Here is a 25,558-nt window from a genome sequence, read left to right on the forward strand (position 1 = left end):
TTAAAATTTTTCCGATTGGCAGTTGGTTGAAAGAGTTTATCTAAAGACCTGGACCCAATAGAAGTGTCTGAGTTAAGGGGTTGTAGAGACCTAGGTTCTTATTATGCAGATAAAGTCTCCAGGTACTGCTTCAGAGACAATTGATTGTAAATTTCTCATCAGACTTAAAAAGGTGCCAGACTCTTAGTGGATTCTCTCTTCCATCAGGAAAAGGGTCTGGAAGAGGAAAAGGAGATTCTCTATAGAATGTAGACTTTTAACCCCAAGAGATGGCTTTGTAGGGCAATTTCAAGATATGGCCAGAAAATATATTTGGGGTGAAACTAATTTGATTTCCTTCCTTATTCGTTATGTGACGTGCCAGAGTCAGGTTGGAAAGCAGGCCACATTATATAGGGTTAAATCAAATCCCTCTGGTGAGACTTCATGGTTTGGAGGGTGAACTCCCCAGGCCCCTTAGGTAGTAATTTGGGGAAGAGAAGAAAAAAGGTCAGAGTTTAGTCCTCAATAACAACCTGTGGAAGTTCCTCCTTTGGCCGACTTAAGTGCGGTGTTGCACATGAAGCCTGCTTTTTCTTGCCGCTGTGAGGCATGAAGATCAGCTCGTTGTCCTATAAAGATTCTTTGCTGTCATTAATACTCCCTGCTGCCTCCCTGGTCTCAGCTTAATAACCAGTTTCTTTATCTGTTCATCGCGGGGCGAGGGCTCTGTGCCAGGCACTGGGCATACCAAGACCAATGAGTCTCAGACTTCATCCTTACCGTCATATGGTCTTATGTGGGGAGACATTCGAATACATTTATCACAACACATTATGGTATTTGTTAAAACCAGGGTATGAGCAAAGTCTCTGGGGACCACAGCAAAAAGCAACCAGCTCTGCTTACGGTTGATGGGCAAGGTTTCCCAGAGGGGCTAACCTCTGAGCTTGGCCTTAAATGCCAAGTAAGCATTTTCCAGGTACAAAAATGGGGAAAAGGTGTCATTCTAAGTAGAGGGAAGAACATGCATGAAGACCAGAAGATCTGAAAGGGTCTGGCCTGGATGGGGAACAGCAAGTCATACCAGGGAGTCTAAAGGGTTCTCCTAGTTTAAAGACACCAAGTAGATAAAGTCTGCATTAAGCTAAGGGCTAGCTGGTCCCTTAGAGTCCACAGAAGGTAACCTTGGAGACTGCAGGCTGGAAAGGGGGTGGGACTGGAGAAGGGAGGGTAACTGGGAGACTATTCCCTCAGCTTTTTTTTTTTCTTTTCTTTTCTTTACTTTTTTTTTTTTTTGAGACAGAGTCTAACTCTGTCACCCAGGCTGGAGTGCAGTGGTGTGATCTTAGCTCACTGCAACTTCCACCTCTTGAGTTCAAGCAATTCCCCTGTCTCAGCCTTCCGAGTAGCTGGGATTAACAGGTGCGTGCCACCATGCCCGGCCAATTTTTGTGTTTTAGTAGAGACAGGGTTTCACCCTGTTGGCCAGGCTGGTCTTGAACTCCTAGCCTCAAGTGATCCACCCTCCTCGGTCTCCTAAAGCGCTGGGATTACAGGCATGAGCCAACGTGCCCGGCCTGTTAGAAGACTGTCGTACTATTCAAGCAAGAGAGAAAGCCATTTAAGGACGAGTGGCACTTAGACATTTAGATGTTTAAAGTAATACTTTAAAAATAGAAGTTATACATACTTGTTCTACAAAACTTGGATAATAAGGACAAAAATAATGAAGAAAATAACCATCATCTGTGTCAGCTCTTAACACTTCAGTGCAGATCTCCTTCCAGGCTGTTTTCTAAGCATTTATACATATTCACTGTAGAGATTTTACTATACTGTATATATAATTCTGTATTCTTTTTTTTTTTACTCAACATTATATCATGAGCATTTATCCAAGTCATAAAATTTATTTGTCATCTGTTTTATGAGAAGTACTATATTTGATTATATAGATTCATGAATCATAATTTGCTTAGCCACTTTCTTTCTTTTCTTTTTCTGTTTGACACGGAGTCTCATTCTGCCTCCCAGGTGCCTCCTGGGTTCAAGCGATTCTCCTGCCTCAGCCTCCTGAGTAGCTGGGACTATAGATGCCCACCACCACGCCTGGCTAACTTTTTGTATTTTTAGTAGAGACGGGATATCACCATGTTAGCCATAATGGTCTCGATCTCCTGACCTCGTGATCCACCTGCCTTAGTCTCGCTAAATGCTGGGATTACAGGCTTGAGCCACCACGCCCAGCCTACTTAGCCACTTTCTTATTTTGAGATGTTTAGTTTGTGCCAGTGTTCATGTTGCAATAAACTTTTATTGTTTATTTATTTGTTATTTTTAGACAGGGCCTCTCTCAGTCATCCAGGCTGCAGTGCAATGGCACCATCTTGGCTCACTGCAGCCTCAACCTCTTGAGCTCAGGTGATCCTCCCATCTCAGCCTCCCACGTAGCTGGCACTATAGGCGTGAGCCACTATACCTGGCTAATTTTTTGTTATTTTTTTTGTAGAGACAGGGTTTAGCCATGTTGCCCAGGCTGGTCTCGAACTCTTGGGCTCAAGTGATCCACCTGCCTTGGCCTCCCAAAGTGCTGGGATTACAGGTGTGAGCCACCATGCCCAGCCAATAAACATTTTTGCACATTGTATTTTATTATGTCCTTAGCGTAGATTTCTAACAATGGAATTATTGGGCCAAGACTATGAATGGTTTTAAAATTCCTGAAGCTGACTTTTAAATGTTTGTTAAAGAGGTTTGTGCTGTCTGCACCCACTAACAATGTATGAGCACTTCTGAAGGGATGTTTCTATAAGGGCCATAGTATTTTCCTCGTCACCATTTTGCATGACACCTTTTCAGGATGCAGGAGATGTCACACCTTGCACCCTTAGATACAAACCCAGAGCTTCACTCTCAAAGTTAACATCTTCTTTTCCTAGACTTCTCTGGAACAACTATTAGTAAAAGCAGATATGATTTGCTTTAACCTCTTAGAAAGAGCTCGATTCTGGGACAGGATGGTAGGTAGAATCCCCTGTTGGGAACAAGCCAGTGCCAGCTGCAGTGCTGGTATGAGAGCTTGTGTGACCGCCCATGATACGAGACTGTTTTATGGCTGGAGCCAGCACACAGCCTGGGGTTTCTTGGAGAGTCCCTGTTCTATCCTGTTATTGCAAAAGTATTCTCATGCCAGTCAGACCATAAAGCGACTTCTATTTGTAATGCACAGTCTTACATGAATGCATTCATGGACACATGTAGATGTGGGCTGACATTCCTTTTTATACATGCCAGATGGAAGTCAGTGTGTAATAACCACAAGGGAATGACTGCATAGTGCCTGGCTCATTACTAAACATTTTAATGCATATGATCTCATCTTGAGGGTTGGGGTGATTAAGGAAAAGAGCACAGGCTTGGCAATAAGGTATACACTAGTTTGTCACTTTGGCCACATTTCTTAACCTCTAAGAGCCTCATCCTCTTCCTCTGTAAAATGGAAGTTAATGTCCTTGTTTTGCAGATGAGGAAACTGAAGCTCAGGAATAAGTGACTTGCCTAAGATCACAGAGCTGATAAATAACAGCACTGTCCAGGATGCCCCACTCCTTTACCACATCAAAAAAAATTCCAGGCCTGGGCTGGGTGCTGTGGATCAGACCTGTAATCTCAACAATTTGGGAGGTCAAAGTGGGTGGATCACTTGAGCTCAGGAGTTCGAGACCAGCCTGGACAACATGGTGAAATCTCATCTCTACAAGAAATCCAAAAAATTAGCCGGGCATGGTGGTGCGTGCCTGTAGTCTCAGCTACGTGGGAGGCTGAGGTGGGAGGACCACCTGAGTCTGGGAAGTCAAGGCAGCAGTGAGCTGTGATCTCGCCACTACATTCCAGCCTGGGCAACAGGTGGGACCCTGTTTCAAAAAAAATTTTTTTTAATAAAACAAAAAATAAAAATTCCAGGCCTAGAAATGTAAACTTCTTAAGTTTAACCTAACCTTTCCACCTTACACAGAGGCCAAGACATTGTCCTTCAGAGCAAGTTCTTCCTACAAGTAATTACGTGCTCCTTCTACTATACTGTGCTACCTCATATCTCCTTCCACACCCAGTTTTTTGGGAACAGGAAATAGTTTAAAAGTTTTCTGTTGCATACCGTGTATAATAGGAAATTCTGATTGTTTCCTTCCTTCTTATTCAGGGAAGCAAGATGGTTAATGGGAAGGGATGATATAGGCAAAGATTATCTGGACTAGGCCACATCCTATCCTGAATCCAGCTTCTCTTCCGTCTGGACACTAAAGCACTATCTCCCGAAATATAATATTTCACATGTAGGCCTGACATTGGGTCTCCTTGGGCTGTTTTGTTAAGCATTGAAAAAATAAATAAAAGAGCCTCCCACTTGCTGCCTCCTTCCTCCTTTGGAAGATGTGTCTGGTCTCTGGGGAGACTTTTGCAATGGTTGACCTTGCTGGTCTATCCATCTTCTAAAGGCCCTTCTGTCTAGAGGCGGCAACCTAAGTTCCTTTATATTCTGTCTCTTTTAAGGCCCCATGAATTTTCTTTAATCTAGAAATTAGGAAGCACTTAGGATTTTTTAAATGGTTAGCTAAGGGTTATTTAATTCATCGCCCTGTTACTCAACCCAGCATTCCTTCCCTGGGTTAAAGCCATCTGGTGTGTGCTCATTGTGAAACATACTAGTGGAATGTTAATGCCTGTACTTTGGAAGTAGAGGCAAGTAAAGAGGGGAAAGGGGCTCTCTATTGCAAAAGTGGTAGCTTTTCCTTTGTGTTTTAGAGACAAGATCTCGTTCTGTCACCCCAGCTGCAGTATGGTGATGCAATCATGGTTTGCAGCAGCATCAAACTCCTGAGATCAAGTGATCCTCCTGCCTCTGTCTCTCTAGTAGCTGGGACTGTAGGCCTGCACCACCATGCCTGACTTATTAAAAAAATTTTTTAAGAGATGGGGTGTATTAGTCCATTTTCACACTGCTATAAAGAACTTCCCTGAGACTGGGTAATTTATAAAGAAAGGTTTGACAGTTCTGCATGGCTGGGGAGGCCTCAGGAAACTTATAATCATGGTGGAAGGGGAAACAGACACCTTCACAAGGCAGCAAGAGAGAGAAGAGCAAAGACGGAACTTCTAAACACTTATAAAACCAACAAATCTCACGAGAACTCACTCACTATCATGAGAACAGCATGGGGGAAACCACCCCATGATCCGATCACCTTCCTCCCTCAACATGTGGGGGTTACAGGTCCCTCCCTTGACAGGTGGGGATTACAAATCGAGATGAGATTTGAGTGAGGACACAGAGCCAAACAATATCACGAGGTCTCACTATATCACCCAGGCTGATGGGCTCAACAAGAGATCCTTCCTCCTCAACTTCCCGAGTACTTGGGACTACAGGTGTGAGTCGCCACACCCAGCTTGCTTTTCCTTTATCTTTTATGCAAAAATACAGTTTGAAGTATTTTAGCTTTGGCTCAACTATTATTTATTTGGGACATTGCATTGGTTGACAAAGGCTGCAAGCTTATGAGTCTCATTTGTCAACTGGGAACAGAACTCAGTGGGTTCCATATATTGAAGAAAACTTGAGAGGAAGATGTTTGTCATCTAGATCCTGCACAGAAGAGCTCACTCTGAAAGATCACATCCTGGCCTTTGCATCAGATGGAAACTTGAAGACTCATAGAAATTTTGATTCCTGCAGCTGCAAGTTGCCTCAAGAAATCTTATTTTTGTTAGTTACCAAAATGCTAGTGATTGCCTAGCACTAGAGTATAAACTTATGCCACCGGTCCTTGACATTCTCATTGCCTCACATGGGAGTAAGAAAAAATATAGATGATGTAATCTGCATGGGTATAAAATGAGATATTATTAAAATACTTAGAATAGTGCCTAGTGTACATTTAGCACTCACTAAGTGTTAGCTGTTAGAAACAGAGAGCTGTCCATGAATGGTTGCCAACTGCCTTTTTATTTTTGTTTTTGAAATTCTGCTTCTTTTTAGGAATAATTTTAACAGCAGGATGGTAGTTTGTATTTCTGTTTAAAACTATAGTCAATAATATTTTAAAAGTGAGCCCCTGATTTTGTGCCCAAATTTATTTTTGAAATTACACTAGTTCCTGAAATTAAAAACAAATTGAGAAACACTCATTTAGGCATGTCTATATTTGAAATCACATTTTGTCTGATGTGTAAAGATTCCTCTTTGAGTGACCTAAGGAAGCTTAACCATTTGGGCCTTTTGTTCAAGGAATGAATATCTCTGGAAGCGGAAATGGTAGGCTGGTGGCCCGCAGGCACCACTACTCCATAGGCTTCCTTTGAAGGTTGAGACTGAGCCAATGGGACCCTAGTTGCTGAGATTCCACCCCCAAGCTGGTAACTATTCCCTCCCACTTTGAATGCCTGTTCTCTCCTGGCTCCTTAGCACCTGCTGGTACTGCCGGTACTGTTGGAGGTGGGAGCTATATCTCCCGCAGGAAGCAGCCTTACTAGTGACAATCTGTTAAGCCAAGCCTTACCTATACAGAGAGTTAACAGTGTATGTGAAGGAGACAGTGTATGCATCTCCCTGGTTCTATTTATATTATACACACACAGAGAATCACCATTTTGGGTGTCTACTCATACTTCACATGTAGCATGTGGTGTGAGAGACACAAGGGTAGTGCTATGCTCAACTCTAAGTCCTGCCCTGAGGTTTAGGACAAGGTAGGTCATTCACTTGTCCGTTCAACAAGTACCCACTGAGTACCACGTTAGCCACTACAGAGGATGCAAAGAAGAATCAGATCAGCATTATGGCTGCAGAGAGCTTACGGTCTAGAAAGTGAAAGATGTGTGAATCATCACATTTTGAAGGGTAGCAGGTGATTGTTGCCATAACAGAAAGTTCATGAGAGCTTAGAGTAGATAGAGATTAATTTGATGGAGGGGAATATAGACCGTCTTAGGGTAAAGATGGTACTTAGGCCATTTAGAGGCAGTCCTAGAGCAGACTTCTGTCTGAATTCAGAGCCCTTCCCTCAAAATCCTCACTGCTTTGGGGTGTTTTTCTCATTTGATGCAGTGTATTTGGGAGGTGCGATCTTAGGAAGCAGAAGTGAGGGAATAGGAAGCAGATGGGAGGGTGGGAAGTGGACATTGGCCCTGTGCCTCCCTCCTGTCTCCTGAGCATCTTCTTGGAGGCGCTGGTGAGTTACTTCATCCTTGCTGAGTCAGGAACCCTCAGCTGGAGGACCAACACCCTTGGCTTACATTTACTTTATCTTTTAGCCCCAAGAACTTGACGGAAAATGTATTCTTGAACTCACATGAGGGGTTCATGGGAATCTGAAAAAGTCAAACAGGGCGGTAAACGTGGATTCTGGGCCTCAAGATCAAAACTAATCATCACACCGCAAAGTTGTATGGGAATCTAGAAGCAAAGGGAGGACGACAGGTTCTGTCCAGTCTGGACTATAGCTGAGACTGCAGGCGTGAGCTGCCATGCCCAGCCTTGAGATGCCATCCTTTTTGGATTTATGACACATGTGTAAAACATCTCGATGATGGTGATGTTTCATGGGCACATATGAAACTCAACCAATTATATAGTTCAAATATCTGCAGTTCATTGTATGTTAATTCTATCCCAATAAATCTTGTTTTTATTTATTTTTATTTACTTATTTTATTATTTTTAACACGGAGTCTCACTTTGTTGCCCAGGCTGGAGTCTGCAGTGCAGTGGCACGATCTTGGCTCACTGCGACCTCCGCCTCCCGGGTTCAAGCGATACTTCTACCTCAGCCTCCAGAGGAACTGGGATTACAGGCACGTGCCATCACGCTGGGCTAATTTTTTTTGTATTTTTAGTAGAGACGGAGTGTCACCATGTTGGCCAGGCTGGCCTCGAACTCCTGACCTCAGGTGATCCACCAGCCTCAGCCTCCCAAAGTGCTGGGATTACAGGCATGAGCCATCCTGCCTGGGCCAAATCTTGCTTTTAAAAAATGTACTTAGAATTGGTGTCAAATGACCTCCACAATGGCCTCCATACCTCAGGCCCTACTCCCCTGCCCAGATTAGACTCCCCTGAAGAGCCCCCTTTTGTGCTAAGTCATTCTGTAGGAGAGGTCAAGCGTGCCAGCACCAGAAAGACGGTTCAAATCGGAGAATATCCAAGTGTGCATCACTCCTTACTTGGATTCCCGTTGCCTTCATTGCATTCCTTCACTCTAGCATTTTTCTCATTTTCACAGAGACCCAAGCTGAATCCTAGCTTTCTGACAGTCACTAATTGAGTGCCATTGAACAAATTGCTTCTCTGAGTTTCAGCAGTTTGCTCATCTATAAAATGGAGTTATTTGATGGTTGTTATGGAGATTAACTTAGTCTACATATCGAGTGCCTGGGACATAACATGACCTCCATTCATGATGGTTAGTATTCTTGCGATAACTAGAAAGGAAGGTTAAAGGGATAGGAGTGTTTCATTTGTAAAAGAAGAGCAGGATGGGAGATGCAAATGAAAGGATTCTGAAGGGTTTTTGAGTAGCAGGAGGATGTGCGACTGTGGTGTCTTAGAAAGGACATGGCCTCTGAAGCTTATGGGGCCTCTATCTTTGGGCAAGTCATTTAAACCCTCTGAGCCTCAGTTTATGTATTGGTAGAATGGGGATTGGTGCTTTGTACTTCGGGGTATGGTTGTATTACATGAAGTGTCACATACATGAAAACGCTAGCACAGTGTATGTTACAGATAAATTAAAAAAAAATTTATTTAGAGATGGTGTCTCCCTATGTTGCTCAGGCTGGTCTCCAACTCCTGGCCTCAAGCTATCCTCCTGCCTCAGCCTCCCAAAGTGCTGGGATTAGCAAACATGAGCTACTACACCCAGCCTGATAAATGTTTTTAAAACATCGCTTTATAAATTGGAGGACCCTTTGCTTGTGAGGTAGTTATGGCCATTACTAACATTTATTGCCTCGGTTGGTGGAAGATGCCAGGAAAGGAAACTTCAGTTCAGAGGTGAAAGCCTTTTCTCTTGGAAGGAGCTGCCTGAGAGTGGAAAGGGCTTTGCAAGTACTGAGCTTCCTGTTGTTTGCTCAAATGGAGGATGCATGATCATCTTTCAGAAAGGGATTTCTGTTGGGTGGAAGGCGGGACAGAGAGATTTGTAAAAGTTTCCAACAGGTCTAGCTCTAATCTCCTGTGTCAGAAGGAAAGGAACAAGGAAGCCTGGGGAAGGGTGGAGGCCGCACAAATGAGCTGACACTCATGATAACAAATACTGTAATGGCAAACCCTAGAGCCGCTAGAGGGGTCTTGTTCATGAGGCAGAGAGGGTGGACATTATATACTTCAGTGTTTTTGCTAGAAGGGGGTTTGGGAATTCTGGGGAAACCACTCTTGTCTCTCAAAACATGAACTGTTGTGCCGTGTAATGGGAAGGTCCAGTGGCAACCAAGTACCAGTGATCCGCAGGGGCAGAGGCCAGGGTCCTAGGCCCCCTTTGCAATTATGAATTCAAGATGTAAGTATGCCTTAAAATCCTTGGGCTTGCTGGGGATTCAAAGAGCTTTGGGCTGGGAGCCAGGCCCCTTGGCTGGAGTCCCAACTCTGCCACCAACTAGCTGTATAGTTTAAGGAAAGCCGTCCTAACTTCGCTGAGCCTCTGTTTCTCTCCTTCCCTCCCTCTCTTTCTTCCTGAGAGCCTTTTTCCATGGACCAGCAACACTGGCTAGGAACTTATTGGAAATTCAGAGTCCTAGGCCTCACCCTAGACTTAAACCAGAACTTGCATTTTTAATAAGCTTCCCAAGTAAATTCTAAAACTCTGAGAAGCAGGGGCTTAGATGGCTTAAATAACATTAATTTATGGCACCAGCTCTAGAGTCAGACTGCCTGGGTTCACATTCAGACTTCATTGCTTACCAGCTGGGTAACCTTCAGTGAGTACATGAGCATCTCTGTGTCAGGCACTGTCCTAAGCACTAAGGATGCAGAAGTAAATGAACTCAATGATACAGACGAAGTCTTGGCTATTGCAGAGACAGGCAGTAAACAAGTACATGGCACATTTGGTCTAAAATGTGTGTTTCCCACAAAGCTCATATGTTGAAATCCTAACCCCTCAAGGTGCTGGTATTGGGAGGTGGGGCCTTGGGGACTGATTAGGTCATGAGAGCAGAGCCTTAGAAATGAAGCCCTTACCCCTTCCGCCATGTGGCTGTCTATGAACAAGGAAGCAGGCCCTCACCAGACACCTAATCTGTTGTGCCTTGCTCTTGGACTTCTCAACCTCCAGAACTGTGAGGAATAAATTTCTGTTGTTTGTAAGTCACCCAGTCTATAGGAATTAGTTAAGCAGCCTGAACAGACAAAGACAGAAATGCATAGGAATGAAAAAAAAGACAGAGGCAAGTGTTAGGGAGAAAATATAACAGGGCAAAGTGATAGTGACCAGGCCGAGGCCCTGGTTCGCTGGGACGGGGGTGAGAGAGAGTTTCAGGAAAGCGCTCACTGAGGTGGTGTTTGCACCACCAGTCTGCAAGAGCCAGTCTTGCAGCCATCTGGGGAAAGAGCATTCCTGAGCTAGGGAAAAACAAGCGCAAAGACTCTGAGACATAAACAACTTTGGCATCTTCAAGGGCAGAGGCTTGGGCAGAGTCAGACTGTGTGGGAAGCTGGATGCCTGGAGAGAAGGTCTCTATTCTTAGTGATAGGAAAGCACTGGGGGCAGAGCCAGCAGCAGCAAGGAGACTAGGGAGCCCGGGGAGTGTGCAGGTAAGAGGGTCTCTGCCTCCAACCTTAGGGTCAAGAGCATCAGCTCACGCTGCCTGCAGGGGAAAGAACAATGCGCAATCCAGTCTATGGCTCCCCACAAAGGAATACCACACAGCGTGACCTCTTCGGCAGAGAGGGAACCTACACCTTCTCCCTTCCAGTCTCTCCTCCAGCAGGGTGAAAACTGAGACCCGGAGGTGAGTTGCTCAGCCACTTCCCAACACCGCCACACAGCCGGAGGAGGTCTCTAAATTGGCCTATAAACTATGATGTGTACTGTTTCCAGAGTGAGACTGAACAATTTCACAACCGTCTCCTCCCCGCCCCAACATGTCCTTTCTCCGGCTCTCTTCCTAGGTCCCAGGCTCTCTGCAGCTCCTGCCCTCCCTCACCCCAACGCAATGCCCTCAAGCGACTGCTTTCACCTCACGGTAGGTATTCTAGGTATTCGTGCTCCACTGTGAGGTGAAGTTAGGTTCCTCCATCTTCCTTACTATCTTCTCCCAAAACTTTGGTTTCACTTATTATCTGTACCAAACATTTTGGCAGTGAATTCCATTCTGTCTGACTTTGTTCCCCAGTTTCTCTCCTCTGTCAATCTGCTCCCCGCCCAGGCTCTCAGGTCACGCACGGCACTATGTCCACTCACAGTACCAGGCAAGGGAGTTGCGCCATAAGTGAAATCTGTGTTTTCTTCTAAGATCCACCCCCAACTGAGCCCTTTGAGATCCCAGGGAAAACAACACACACAGAAGAAATTGTTATAAAACCAAACCTAGGTCAGAAACATTTCACCTCATTCTGAGAAAAGTGACAGTTTGATTTCTTGTTGTCCGGGTGGGATTAATATCACAGCAGAAATCAGCTTTGTCTGAAACAGCTCCAACTGAACGGATGAACACATCCATCTCCAGGCCTGCCTGTCATTCCCTCCCCTGGGCTGCCCTTATTTTGGGCTCCCTACTGGGCATGTGACTTGGAAGAGAGAGAAAGTCGACAAATGTGGGTTATGCTTCTTTTAGTTCAAGGCTGCTCTGCAATCCTAGAAATACAAATGTCTTTTCCTACCTTGCTTGGTGCCTGTTATTTTAACATCTGACAGTCTGGTTTTAGAGCAAAAACATTAACAAAAGATGACACTCAGCACCCATTTAAAAGACTTTTACAATGACTTTGACCCAGGATGACACACAGCACCAATTTAAAAGACCGAACAACTGCTTTGACCCAGGTTTGCTTTGAGATAAGCCAAGGCCCTAGAGAAGTTGTTGAAGCATCCTATGAAGAGCTAGCCAACCACTTTCTCACCTGGAGCACAGATTCCATCACTTCTGTTTCCATCCAAGCGAGGTCATCACCACAGGGTAGCACAGGCTGGGGAACCATGAATAACTCATTTCCAAATCTGGGTTAGATTCTTGCAGCAGGGAAGGGACCTACACATTTTCCCTTCTGATCTCTCCTTGGGCAGGGTGAAAATGAGACCTAGATTCAGAGCCAGGCATCAAACAGGAAAACATGTAGTCTTGGAATACCTCTTTGGTGGCCTAATTATTTCTTCAGTTATAACTACTGATGGTCTACTCTTCAGCAAGCGTGGTTCCTATTATATGCTTTTCCCTCCGGGCGTTTATTTCCCTTTTCTGAATCCTCAGGCCCAAGAGCACAGGCTGCTGCTGTCCTCACACACAGTCTGGTTTATTTGCTGTCCACTGTGATACTCCAGCCCGACCTCGGCAAAAGGGTGTAGGCCAGCGAATCCAGAAAACTCCAAGTCCTTCGTAAGAACATCATCGTTTCAAAGACACAAGAAAAGCTTAACTGTGAAATCACTCGATGCCCACACACCCTCACCCAGCACTCACGCACCCTCCAGTCTTTCATTCCACTTGGACTGAATGTGGACTCATGACTCCTTTCTTCCTCGGTTTATAAACCTAAGTCTTTTGTGCCAGTGTGCATCACCTGAGGTATAGGGCAAACCATCACATATAAAATGCAAGCTTGGAAAAGTGAGGATGTCACCTCTCTCAGGGCAGATGATTCAGGTATGAATCTTCGTTTCCGTAACTTCTGTCGAATGTGCCTTAAGTGCTTGCTCTTCCAAAATGTTTTTCCCCTTCCATGGGGATCTTGCGAAAACGTGCATTCTGGGTCAGTGCGTCTGGGGTGAGTGAGTCTGAGATTCTGCATTTCCAACAAGCTCCCTGGTGAAACCACTGCGGCTAGTCTGAGGGTCACTCTTTTTTTTTTTTTTTTTGACAGAGTCTTGCTCTGTTGCCCAGTCTGGAGTACAGTGGTGGGATCTCGGCTCACTGCAACCTCCATCTCCCGGGTTCAAGTGATTCTCCTGCCTCAGCATCCTGAGTAGCTGGGATTACAGGGGCCCACCATCATGTCTGGCTAATTTTTATATTTTTAGTAAAGATGGGGTTTCACCATGTTGGCCAGACTGGTCTCCAACTCCTGATCTCAAGTGATTCACCTACCTTGGCCTCCCAAAGTGCTGGAATTACAGGTGTGAGCCACTGCACCTGGCCTGAGGGTCACTCTCTGAGTAGCGAGATACTCTACTACTAGGGTGACCAATTAAATGTCTTTCTTGGGACTGTCCCAGTTTTAGCACTGAGAATCCTGCATGGGCAAACAGGATGGTTGGTCACCGTATGCATGAAACAAATCTCAAGGCTTCTCAGAGGAGACAGCCTTACCTGGCAACCATCTTTCAGGGAAAGCTCACTGATATACCCACCCGATGCACTGGGGTAGGGACGAGGCACAGAAGCCATAAACCAGCACAGAGTCCTACTGAGTGTGGTGGGGTGCAACTGCCACTCACAATGGGGCTCCTGGTCATATGGGGCAGTAGGATAAGTAATGACTCAGGAGCCAGAAGACCGGGCTTCAAATTTTGATCTGACTAACTAGCTGTGGTAACACCAGAAAAATTTCTTAACCTCTCTGATCCTCATCTGCAAAATGAAAGCTGTCGTCTGTCTTACAATGCTGTTCTGAAGATTAAATGTGCTAACACATGGATGAGCACTTAGCCTAGAAATCATATTTTAATGAATTCATTAATTATTAATTTTTTTGATTAACTTCGCTCCATCGCCCAGGCTGGAGTGCAGTGGTGTGACCTCGACTCACTGCAACCTCTGCCTCCCAGGTTCAAGAGATTCTCCTGCCTCAGCCTCCCGAGTAGCTGGGATTACAGGCATGTGTCACCACGCCCAGCTAATTTTTGTATTTTTAGTAGAGATGGAGTTTCGCCATGTTGGGCGGGCTGGTCTCGAACTCCTGACCTCAGGTGATCCGCCCACCTCCGCCTCCCAGAATGCTGGAATTACAGGCGTGAGCCACCATGCCTGGCCGAAATAATAACTTTAAAATCCCACCAAAATTTTCTGTGCTCATTGGCTGACTTGTGTTTCTTCTGCTCATGCTGCCTCGGTGATACCCAGGCAAGGTTAGAGATGAGCAGGGTGAACCTGGCGAGGCGGAAGCAAAAGAGGAAAGGAGAGGAAGAGGACCTTAAACTCCATGCATCACGGAAGGAGCTCCTGAATTGGCTAAGAGCCCATACACAACTCTTGCCTCTCTGCAGAGGACCTAAAAGGGCCAGAGAAGGAGTCAGTCAACATTGCTGGAAGGGCTTTGACCACTAATAAGGTTAAAGTTCAAACTAAAGCTGAAAGGAGAGGCCACGTGTCCTGAAAATTACTAAGTGAAAAGTGACTCAGCCAACCTTCCCCTGAAAGGGGATTGACATGCATTCACTTGTGTGTTCACGTTTGTTTGTTCCCTCATTCATTCATTTGGCAAGAATCTAACACGTGCCAGCTGCTCACTGGGCTTGGTACTCCTGACAATACCACACTGTTCCCTGCTCACAGTCACCAGGAAAGACAGAGAACCCCAAACTGTACCATAACATGCCACAAGCTATTCTAAAGGTGTGGACAAGGTGCTCTGGGGGCTCAGAGGGGCCAGCACCGCTTTGTGCTTGGAGTGTCAGGAAAGCCTCTGTGGATGAGGCGGTGGATGGGAGGAAGCTGGTCAGGGCAGAAGTGGTGAAGAGGTGGCTGGTCACAGGGGATGGAAGGCAACAGCGTGGAGGTCTTCGAGAACAGGTGGGGGACCAGGGGACAAAGCACCACTATTAGCTTAGGCTGAGGAGAGCAAAGGCTTTCAGGAGTGGGTGCCTCACAGAGAATTCGGGAGAGTGGGGGAGGGAGAGAGAGGAAAAGGGGCAATACATGAAAGATGGGCTTGACGGAGTTCAGGCTGGTCTTTGTTCTTTCTCTGTCTGTCTCGTTAAGTGCCAGATCTGAGAGCAGCCCAATTTGGCACCAGGGGAGACAGACAGAGAGCAGGAGGAAGGTCAGGCTGAGGCAGCAGCATGTGGGGACGGTCACCTGCATTCCTCAGGGCTTAGGAAGCTGCAGGGCTCCAGGAACAGGGTGTGAGAGGCAGTGGAGCAGAGAAGGAGGCTGCGGAGAGGTGGCCTCGTTTCCGGCCTCCCCTCCTCGGGGTTGGAGTGGAGGCAAGGCGGGAGCCGGCTGCCCTTCGCTATTGGTGGGAGTGGAGTGGGGTAGAGCACCCCAGGGGAAGGCAGATGGGGACCAGGCCTCCACTGAAAACCCAGACTCTGCTTGCCTGGCCCAGGACTTCATTCTGAGCGGGAATTCTAGGCTCGCAGGAATCTGGGACACCAGTTTAGCCCTCTTTAATGAGGAGAAAAATCGCACTTTACTGTTCAGGTCAGTGGGAAGAAAAAAACAAACATTTTTCTTCTCACCTTGAGGTTTTCCTTTCCTCCTATTTAAAAAAGAAACATAATTCAACACATCTTGAATCTGGGTGTGGGGCTCGGTGGAGTCTAGTTTTGATCAGAACAAATGACTGCCTGGAAACTGGGGCTAAGGAACTTGCAGCTCCTTGTTAGGCCAAGGTCAGGCCTCCCAGTGGCCTCCCGTCCGTTTGTGTGTCACTGTACCTATGTGACCTGGCTGCCTCGTCGTGCCTACTTCCCGGATCAGTGCTGGAGAGGGCACATTCTGCGTGCGTCTGCTGTTTTGCTTTATTCAAGCTGTACTGCCTAGGATGGAATACCTTACCTCTTACGTCTCACTTTCGTATCCTGTGATATAGGGGACATAATACCAATCTCACAGGTTGTTGTAAGAATATAAGAAATTACTTGTCTGGAAATCCCTAGCACAAGGCCTAGTCCATAGTACTTGCTCAATTAAACATTACTTAACACTGAAAACAGAAATGAACCAACCAGTTATATGCCCAGGCTGAGGCAGCCTAAGTTGGCACAGGTACTCGGGGGCATGAGTCAAGAGGGTAGAACTCAGGAAAAGAAGATTCACAGCTGTGATATGCCAAGCGGCATAGAAGGGCACCTCTTTCCTAGGGCTAAATAACACAAAAAGTTGCTCTCCCAGAGCAGCTGTGGAGAGCTGGGGGCACAATCTGTGAGCCTCATTTTTTTTTTTTTTTTTTTGAGATGGTGTCTCGCCCTGTCACCCAGAGGCTGGAGTGCAGTGGCACGATCTCAACTCACTGCTGCAACCTCCACCTCCCGGGTTCCAATGCTCCTCCTGCCTCAGCCTCCCGAGTAGCTGGGATTACAGGCATGTGTCACCACGCCCAGCCATGTTGGCCACGCTGGTCTCGAACTCCTGACCTCCCGTGATCCACTCGCCTTGGCCTCCTAAAGTGCTGGGATTACAGATGTGAGCCACTGTGCCTGGCCAGAATCTGTGAGCCCATTGTGGACCTGGAGCAGAGCAATATTCCCCAAAGGACATTAGGGACTCGCCTGTGGGGTGAGGAACCACAGTGGCCAAAGCCCCCAGTGCTGGTACTGACTTCAGGCAGACCCTCCAAATACCCATGAACTGACCCTCCCCCAGAAAGGAAACTCATGATAATAACAGCAGACATTCATTTACTATGTATTACGTACTAAGCAGAGCGCTAAAATTCTTATGCATCACCTCATGTAATTTTCATTAAAAAAACCTCTACGACATCGTTACTAGATGCAATGGCTGATGAAAACCTGAGGTTAGGGAGGTGAAGTAACTTGCCCAAGGTCACACAATTTTGAAGTGGACAAGCCTGGCTTCCAGCAGGGTCTAGGGACCCCAGGGGCCGATTCTTACAGCGGTTCCTCTGCGGTTGGTCTACATGGAAGCCATGTGCGCCTTCCCTGCTGTTCCCTTGAAGAGTGATTGGAAATAATTGGAACTGTCATTGGAAGTAATGAGAAGTGACAGAGGTTGGGTTAGAAGGCTTATTGCTCTAAGTCTGAACGATCCCCACAAACCCAAGCCTAAATTTAAACAATGAAGTCACAAAGCAATTTCCCTCTCAGGGATTTCATTTTCCCTCTTTCCTCCCCCACCAAGAAAAGAAGTATGACTATATTGGGGCTGAGTCTCTGCTTAGTACAATGAATTTCTCCTGGAACAGAAAATTCCTCTTTGGCTTGATCCTATTCATTTTCCATGTGGAGTAATAAGATACAAACCTGGAGTGAATACATGGCCATTCTTAATTAAGAGATCCAAATTCACGGTTACACGTTTTTTCCTTTCCTCTTTTCAGAAAACATCCTATGAGGGATGAGCACCTAGAGGTAGCTGTGTTGCTGGCAGGTTGTGATAAAGTACGAGACCATAACCTTCAATAGGCAAGGACACTGGAGTCTCAATCTCTCCAGGAAGCTCCTGGCTGAATGCCAAGGAGGCACTGATTAATTCTACTCCTTTCTGATGCTGATGGGTGATCCATCAACCCACTGACTGCTTATTTAGCGCGATCTCAATAATGAGCAAGTGCTGTGAGGGGCATGGGGATATCAGACACAGCCCCTGAAGACCTGCATGAGAAGAAATACACAGCAGCCAGCACGTAATGAAGCAGCTTCCTCTTTGGGACTCCTAGAATCCTTGGTACTTTCCTCCAAAATCGCCTCCTCATGTATCTGACATTCCTTATTTGTGAATACATCTCTCCCACTGATCTGAATTCTTAGAAGGTAGAAAGGGAGCCTTTTGTGAGATCGGGGTCTCAGAGCCCAGCTAGGGGCCCGAACTGTAGCAGGCGCACCCGCTCTGTAATTGTTTTGTGTGAGAGAGCGTGTGCCTGAAGCAGGAAATGTTACAGCTTGGATGTAAGCCCTAAAGAAGATCTTAAAAGGGACATCAGTGAGCTGCTCCCACCATCCGTGAAACAGAACGTGCTCAGAGGCTGCTCTGTAAACACCAGGAGGTCAGCTTAGCTTAGCTTTTTCATCCTCTACAGTCTCTATGCCTTCCTCCTCCTCTTCCTCCTCTTCTTCCTCCTCCTCCTCCTCTCCTTTCTTCTCCTCTGCCACCGTTGATGACCTGAACTTTCCACATCCCCCTTGCTGCCCCTCTTACAAAAACCCTCAATATTCCACACCCACTGAGGGACTATTCTGAAGATAGTTGCCCATTTTCTCTTCTCAGTATGGGCACAAAGGAAACAGCTTTCTCCCCTGCCTGCTTTTGAAACAAAGCAGCATTCAGTCTTATCACCGCCAGGCTTTGGCTGAGGCTCCACACACAGTGACCCAACTGACTGCTGCTAACAAAATAAAGGTTTCATTTCGGCATTCTTCCCCATTTTGGTCTGCATGGTGCCAAAGGAAATAAACTTTTATTTTTCCAGAATCCAGACATTCAGATAACCAGAACTTGAAGGGGAGGAAGGTATGGTTTGCATTTTTTCTTTAGGAAACAAGTCGGAACTGCTGAAAACAGGGCTTTAAGTAGAAAAAGCAACACATTAGGTGAGTCATACCCAATCCATAAACCTCATCATCCACAGTCTCCGGATAGTACTAACAAGGGAAGCTCATGTATCTGACCCCAAAGCATCTGACCTCTTGAACACTAGAAGGGTCTTCTGATGTATTAGAAGGAACACTAGTAATCCATACACAATGTATGTAGAAGTAGTTCTCAGTTATACACAATAGTCATCCAAATACATTTCTTAACCATTGGAATGGAGTGGGGGAAGGGGATAGGTAATAAATGTTCGGCAGAACTTTCCACTTAGGGGTTTAAAGATGAAGCCTCTGCTTCGGCCTGATCCACTCTTCTTAGTAACACAGAGCCTTGATTTCAGAATTACCATGTGCCTCCTGGTAAGTGGAAAACACATGGTTTTTGGAATCCAAAGTCCTGGGTTGGGATCCTAGCTCAGCTGTTTACTCACAGTGTATTCTAGAGAAAGACGCTCACTTTACTTCTCTGAGCCTCCATTTATGTATCTGTAAAATGGAGTAATAATGATACTCTCAAAGAGTGATTTGAGGTGGATAAGATACGTTAATGTACTTCGTAAACTGCTAAACCTTGTATAAATGTTAGAAATTAATTATATTGTCATAGTATTCCTGCCCATATAATCCCCTCTCAGAGTACTACAAGTGGGCTAGTAATACATTTCATATTTCAAAATCCAACTACAAGTTCAAATCCAGGCAAGGAATCCATTAAGCTATACATTTACTAGGTGTGCTTTACATGCACATTATGCCTTAATTTTAAAAGTAGAAGAAAATGGCCGGGGGCGGTGGCTCATGCCTGTAATCCCAGCACTTTGGGAGGCTGAGGTGGGCAGATCACTTGAGGTCAGGAGTTCAGGACCAGCATGGCCAACATGGTGAAACCCCATCTCTATTAAAAATACAAAAAATTAGCCGGATGTGGTGGTGGATGCCTGTAATCCCAGCTACTCAGGAGGCTGAGGCAGGAAAATCGCTTGAACTTGGGAGGCGGAGGTTGCAGTGAGTGGAGATTGCACCACTGCACTCTAGCCTAGGTGACAGAGAAAGACTCTGTCTCAAAAAAAAAAAGAGCTTATGCTTACAAATAATTTTACACCATAGCCCCTCTGCACTGAAGTCTATCCTGGGTATCCATGCTTGAGGCTGTTCTGTAAGATAACCCTGCTTAAGATGAGGTCATTTTGGTGAGTATTTCAGTTACTGAACTTCCTGGGTGGGGGGATCAGGCCATCACCCTGAACCTGAATGGTGCTCCCTGGCTAACAGTGCCACAGGGCAGTTCCAGGACGGAGGCTACTACTGTTCTCTTCCAATTAGTTTGTTGACCCTTCTTGGTTTATCATCATGTGCTACTAATTGCCCTGAGTGAACAGTGCCTGAAAAAATCAATAAGCAGGCTGGGCGCGGTGGCTCAAGCCTGTAATTCCAGCACTTTGGGAGGCCGAGGCGGGCGGATCACGAGGTCAGGAGATCGAAACCATCCTGGCTAACACGGTGAAACCCCGTCTCTACTAAAAAAAATACAAAAAACTAGCCAGGCGAGGTGGCGGCGCCTTCCCAGCTACTCGGGAGGCTGAGGCAGGAGAATGGCGTGAACCCAGGAGGTGGAGCTTGCAGTGAGCTGAGATCTGGCCACTGCACTCCAGCCTGGGTGACAGAGCGAGACTCCGTCTCAAAAAAAAAAAAAAAAATCAATAAGCATAGTGACACCCATCTGTTCCTGATCACAACCACATCTGGACCAGCCAGAAAATTCTCAGAATTAAAAAAACTCAGAGAATGTTAGTGGTATAAGGAAACTTAGAGATAACCTTAATCTCATATTTTCATTTTACAAATGAGAAAACTAAGGCTCAGAGTGGTATGATTTTCCTAGGCTCACCCAGAAAAATGATTAAGGAGCTAAAGCTATTAATTTCCAGTCCTGTTCCTTGTACACATACACCCACATCTTTGGGACTTTGGGTATTAATTCCTTTCTCCTGAGTACACCAGACATACATGACACTGCAGAGTTCCTAGGACTTCCAATTACGTTGACTAAATTGAAATGTTGTGACGCCTGCCTGATTTTTCAGGCAATTTCTCATGTAATAAAAACCAATGCCAATTATTCAGCATTTAGCTCACTTAACTGAAGCATCACAAGAGCAGCTGTGATCTTGAAGCTTAAGTACATGAGCTGAAAAGGAAGTAGAGACATTTTTCTATTTCAAAAATGTGTAATAGGACAGATCATGGAATTAGGGTTCCAGTCTTGGCCCTTTTACCAAGCTAGGTATAACCTTAACCAAACCTCTCTCTGAATTTTGGTTTCTTCATGCTAAAAGAAGGGGTAGGTTTAGATCAAAGATTAACTTGGGTTCCAGGGAAAGGTATCAGGAGGTCTCAATGAGGTCTTAAATATTATTGGCAAATTTGAAGTATACATGTCTTTTTCTAAGAAGTGGTTTTGTGATTTTCATCAGATTCTAAAAAGGGTCTGGGACTCAAAAATGTAAGAACCATTGATTTAAATAGTCTCTTAGTTTTCCTCCAGTTCTGGCAATCTTTGACTCTACCTTTTAAAAATACCCATCATCATTAGATACATTCATGAAATAATACTCATGTGTACCCTGCCCAGATGAGAAAAAGACAAAAATAGGATGTGACTAGATTTAAGCCTACAGGGAATATATATATCATTATTATGACCATCACCATTAACATGGGAAGATGAGGGTAGGACATGGAATCCTACTGAGACCCGTCATTATCTTACAGACCAATGGACTATGTATTCATGCCTTCTTCAAACTCACTTTCTGCAAAACCAAGCTCCTTCCCCATCCTGGCATAAGTTTCAACAGAGAAGTCTTATTGTTAATCTGGCACTAGCACACACAAGATAACAAAATAAATTTGTATGACAAATATATTATCTGGTCCCTATCCCTGTAATGTTCTTTGTAGAATTTTTAAAAAACAGGACTGGTCCTATTTGCATTAATAGACAAGGAAGCTCAAAGCAAGCTGAATTAGAACTGGGTTCCTCGCTATTGGGTTATCCCCCAGTCAAAGGTTAGTGATCTTCCAAATTTTTCACCTCTCTTGACCTTAAACATTTCAAATATTTAAAAAATCCAATTATCTCTTAACAAATAGTTCCCAAGTGTGTATGCAAGGTACTGAACGTGGTTCACAGGTGAATGAGACACTGTCCCTGTCTTCATGAAGCTTCCAGTCTAATGGGGTGTTAGATAAGCATTTGGAACTACATAATACAAAGTGTCATAAGAGGAAGGCTTTTGGGACTCAAAGGTCCAATAGACTACTCAAAAAAAAAGTATATTCAGCTGGTGATAACATGGACGGGTGTATGGAGGAAGTGGCATTTGAGGTGAAACTTGGGGAATGAACATGATTTTGATCTGCAGGGGCAGGAAATAAAGAGGCAGTCTTGGTGGGGGGATTATCATAAACAAAAGTGTAGAATTAGAAAGGAGCATGGGACGTGTTTTGGGGGCATGAAGTAATTCAGGTTCCCTACCGAGTATCTGGGGCTGAGGAGAGGAAGAGCTGTGAATGACAGGTAAAGTCTTTGATGTCAGAATGAAGTGTTTGTACTCAACACTAAAAGCAATGAGACTACTAAAGGTTTTTGGAAGAAAGGAGAAAAACCATAGAATTACAGAAATTTTGAATTTAACATTCCCCCACCCCTATGCCCATTGTACAGATAAGGGAGTCAGAACAAGAACCTAGAGAGGTTGCCAGACTCTTAAGTCCCAGCTTCGTGCATTCTACCAGTGGCCTCACAGGGTTACTTGGGTAGCAGTGTGCAGAATGGAGGAGAGAGGACAGGCAGGGCAGGAATGTGGCAGCTGCTCTAGTCGTCAAGGAGAGAAGTTAAGGTGGCACAATGAGGACCGGAACGTTAGGGGAGTGGGGCAGGATAGTGGGTCAGAAGAGGGGCTGAGCCGGAGCCCCTTCTCTCTTCTCCTTGGGGCTCAGAGCACTACTTGTTCATTCACATCAGAGAGGCGGGTTATTTGACCTCACTCATTGGAAGGTCCAGGAAGCACGGAGCCAACTGGCCCGTAGTTCAGACGATGAACACTCTCCACCCTCCCAGCCCTTGTTTGATACTCTGCAATCATTAGAAAAAGATACGCCAAAAATCATGCCAGCCATGATCAGAAACAGCCCTGGAACTGCCCCTTTAAAGGACCAGTATGATGATTTCAGGATTCAGACAACTTGGTGTGTTTTCTTTCTGGCTTTGCTGAACAGTGTCCAAGCATTCCATGGCTCCAAACCACTTCTTAAACAAGGACAGGTGCTCAAAAAGTGTGACTTTTGTTTCCCTTTCCCAGACCTCTCTCCTATAGGTCATGCTGACATCTTACATTCCATGAAGAGGATGGTGAGATCAAAGAGCCAGCCAGGTGTGGTAGAGGGTAAGCACTTTGAGGATCTCTGCAGCCACAGGAGGCTGTAAAGCAATGCGCTTTAGCAAGCTCTCTCTAGAGGCAGGTAGCCTGCACCCAAATTCCATCTCTCCTCATTATGAGTGTGTGGCCTTGAGCAAGTTACCTGGCCTTTTTACACCTTGGTTTCTTCATCTATAACATGAGGGTAGCCAACAGGGATGGCTGGACAGTCAACAGGCTTGGTGTGAAGAACAAATGAGTTACCAAGATAGTACATATAAAGTGTTCAGTATAACAATGACTATTAGCTATTTTTAATAACGCAGCTCTGAAGTTTCATTCAACTGACTATCTGGTGATTGGTAACTTAGTGGTAGAGTCCAGTAAAGGGAACAAAGGTGCCATCCAGCTGGGCCAGATGTGCACAGGAACAGTATTGCAATATTTGGCTAATGTCTAAAGGAGTTTAGAAAATAACCCCTCCCCACCTGCCCTATTTGAGCAATAGTTTGGCTTAGCCCACCTCTTTCATTTCTCTAACTTGAGTGATTATCAGCCTGAGGCTGGCCTAGATGGGTATGCATATAGTTTAGTTGGTTTGTAAAGTTTCAAAAAAGACAGAGCACTCTAGCCACGTATTTCAGGGTTTGGTAGTTCTTCTAGACACCAGCCTCCTTCAAACCTCTGGTGTTGTAGGCTAGAAGGGACTTAGGAACCATCTAATATTCTCTTTCCAGAGCTAAAGACATAGAAGCCCTGGATAAGGAGTAAGTTGTCTGAGGCCACCCAGCTAGTCAGTTTAAAACCAGGACTAGTTCTCCCGTGGCCTGGCGTTCAGGGTAGTGCTTACTCTTGACCACACCTGGCTGACTCTTTGATTTTCGGATCTCCAGCTAACTGTTGGGCCTGTCTCCAGTGGATCCCACGCTTCAGGGTGCATAGTATGACCTGCCCTTGGCTCTCCCTGCCTGCCTTTCCTGCCCTGGCTCCTCAGATATTCCCAGTCCCTCCTGTGGGCTCCTACCACCCACATCCCTGATGCCCTCTCCTGCAAACCTGCCTCTGCCTAAGGGCCTCTGAGGCCCCAAGAATCCTGCCTGGGGGACCCCAGGAAGGGACGCTCAGGAGGACTCTTCCCTTTGCTCCGGAGCCTGTTTCAGGAAAAAGTGGCGCTTGCTCATTTCCCTCTGTTCTGGCTCCTCTGCTCCGTTTTTTCCAAGTCTTCTTCACTCTCTGTGCTCCGTCTCCCCCAGCCTTGCCCTTCTGTTTCGCATTCCTGTTCTCCTCTTTTTCTCTCTCCTTCCCAACCCGTACTCTTTCCCCTTTTCCTTCCTTCCCTGGGTCACTTGGAGCATTTGCATCTTCCTGGTGCTCCTTGGGCCCTGCCCTTTTTCCCTCTCCCCTTTCCTCTCCCACCCTGCCTGTCCCCCGCTCTGCTCACCCTTTAACACATCTGTTTCTAATCTGAGCCTCGGAGGCGCCTTTTTGAAACAACAACAAAAAACCCCCACCCTCAGGAACCTGGCACAAAAATTCCTGCATAAACCTTCCCTCCACCAATTCTCCACTTTTCCCAGATACACCAGAAACTAAACACCGCCCTAAAGAGGACCCTGCACATCAAAGGATTCCCCGAGTCCGTTCAAGGGCCCACATGTGCGAGACAATCTCGATGGCCGACTGGGCGGCCCTCGGTTGCCAGATGTGCTCCTCCGTGGCCAGGAGGCAGGGACGGAAAAGCCGGCTCGCTCCAGGGGCTGCGGGGACACTCGGTCCGAAGCAGCGTCTTTCCCGGACGCAGGGCTGCGTTTGCCCACGGCCATCCAAACTCCCGCCCTCCCAGAGGCACTCACCTAGCAAGAGGAGGAGGAGGAGCGACATCCCGATTCCCGGACGCGGGAGCTTCCCGGCTCAGCCGCTGCCTGGCTCCGGGGCGGCCGGGCGCCTCCGACGGACCTCGGGCGAGCTGGGCGCGGCGCCTCGGGGTGCGCACTGGGTGGCTGCAGCCATGTGCCGGGCGGAAGCCGGCCCCGCGCCCCGCGCCCCCGGGAGCAGATGGGCTCCCGGCGCTCGCCCCACCAGCTCGCGCCCGGACAGGAGCCGGGACCAGGGTCAGGGAGGGAAACGCGAGGCGGAAAGGCGCTACCGCTTCGTGGAACACTTTTCCCTGTTTGGAAAGAAAAAGGAGTGAAGAAAGAGAGAGGGGAAAAAAAATTCAGCTGGAACCACATGGTTGCCTCCTACCGCAGCCCCTCCCTCGCTCTCTCGCTGTTCCCTCCTTCCCTCCCTCCCTCCCGCGCAGCGTTTGGGGTTAGCGGTGGGGGCCGGTCGGGGAGAAGCGTGAGCTGACCGGGCAGGGAGGGCCAGGGGAGACTTGGGGCCGTGCAGAGGTGGGTGGGTTAAGAGGCGCCGGGCGTAGGATTGATTCTGTGCAGGGGGCATTGGTGACACCTCGGCTGAGAGCCTGTGGACGAGGCCTTGTCCGTTCCTAGAGCTCTGCTCTCACTTTGTCCT

At 46.4% G+C, this 25,558-nt stretch overlaps 1 protein-coding gene across 1 annotated transcript in view; it reads right to left on the reverse strand.

Moving 5' to 3' along the window:
- Positions 1-25,289, reverse strand: part of CLMP (CXADR like membrane protein) — a 119,531-nt gene extending 94,242 nt beyond the window's left edge. Inside the window, exon 1 of the mRNA XM_033207690.1 lies at positions 24,898-25,289. Coding sequence (XP_033063581.1) covers positions 24,898-24,925 — 28 coding nt within the window. The 5' untranslated portion in view covers positions 24,926-25,289. The remainder of the gene's footprint in view (positions 1-24,897) is intronic.
- Positions 25,290-25,558: the final 269 nt, after the last annotated feature.

Source organism: Trachypithecus francoisi, unplaced genomic scaffold, assembly GCF_009764315.1.
Source record: "Trachypithecus francoisi isolate TF-2019V2 unplaced genomic scaffold, Tfra_2.0 Lachesis_group8, whole genome shotgun sequence".
Taxonomy (NCBI): Eukaryota; Metazoa; Chordata; class Mammalia; order Primates; family Cercopithecidae; genus Trachypithecus; species Trachypithecus francoisi.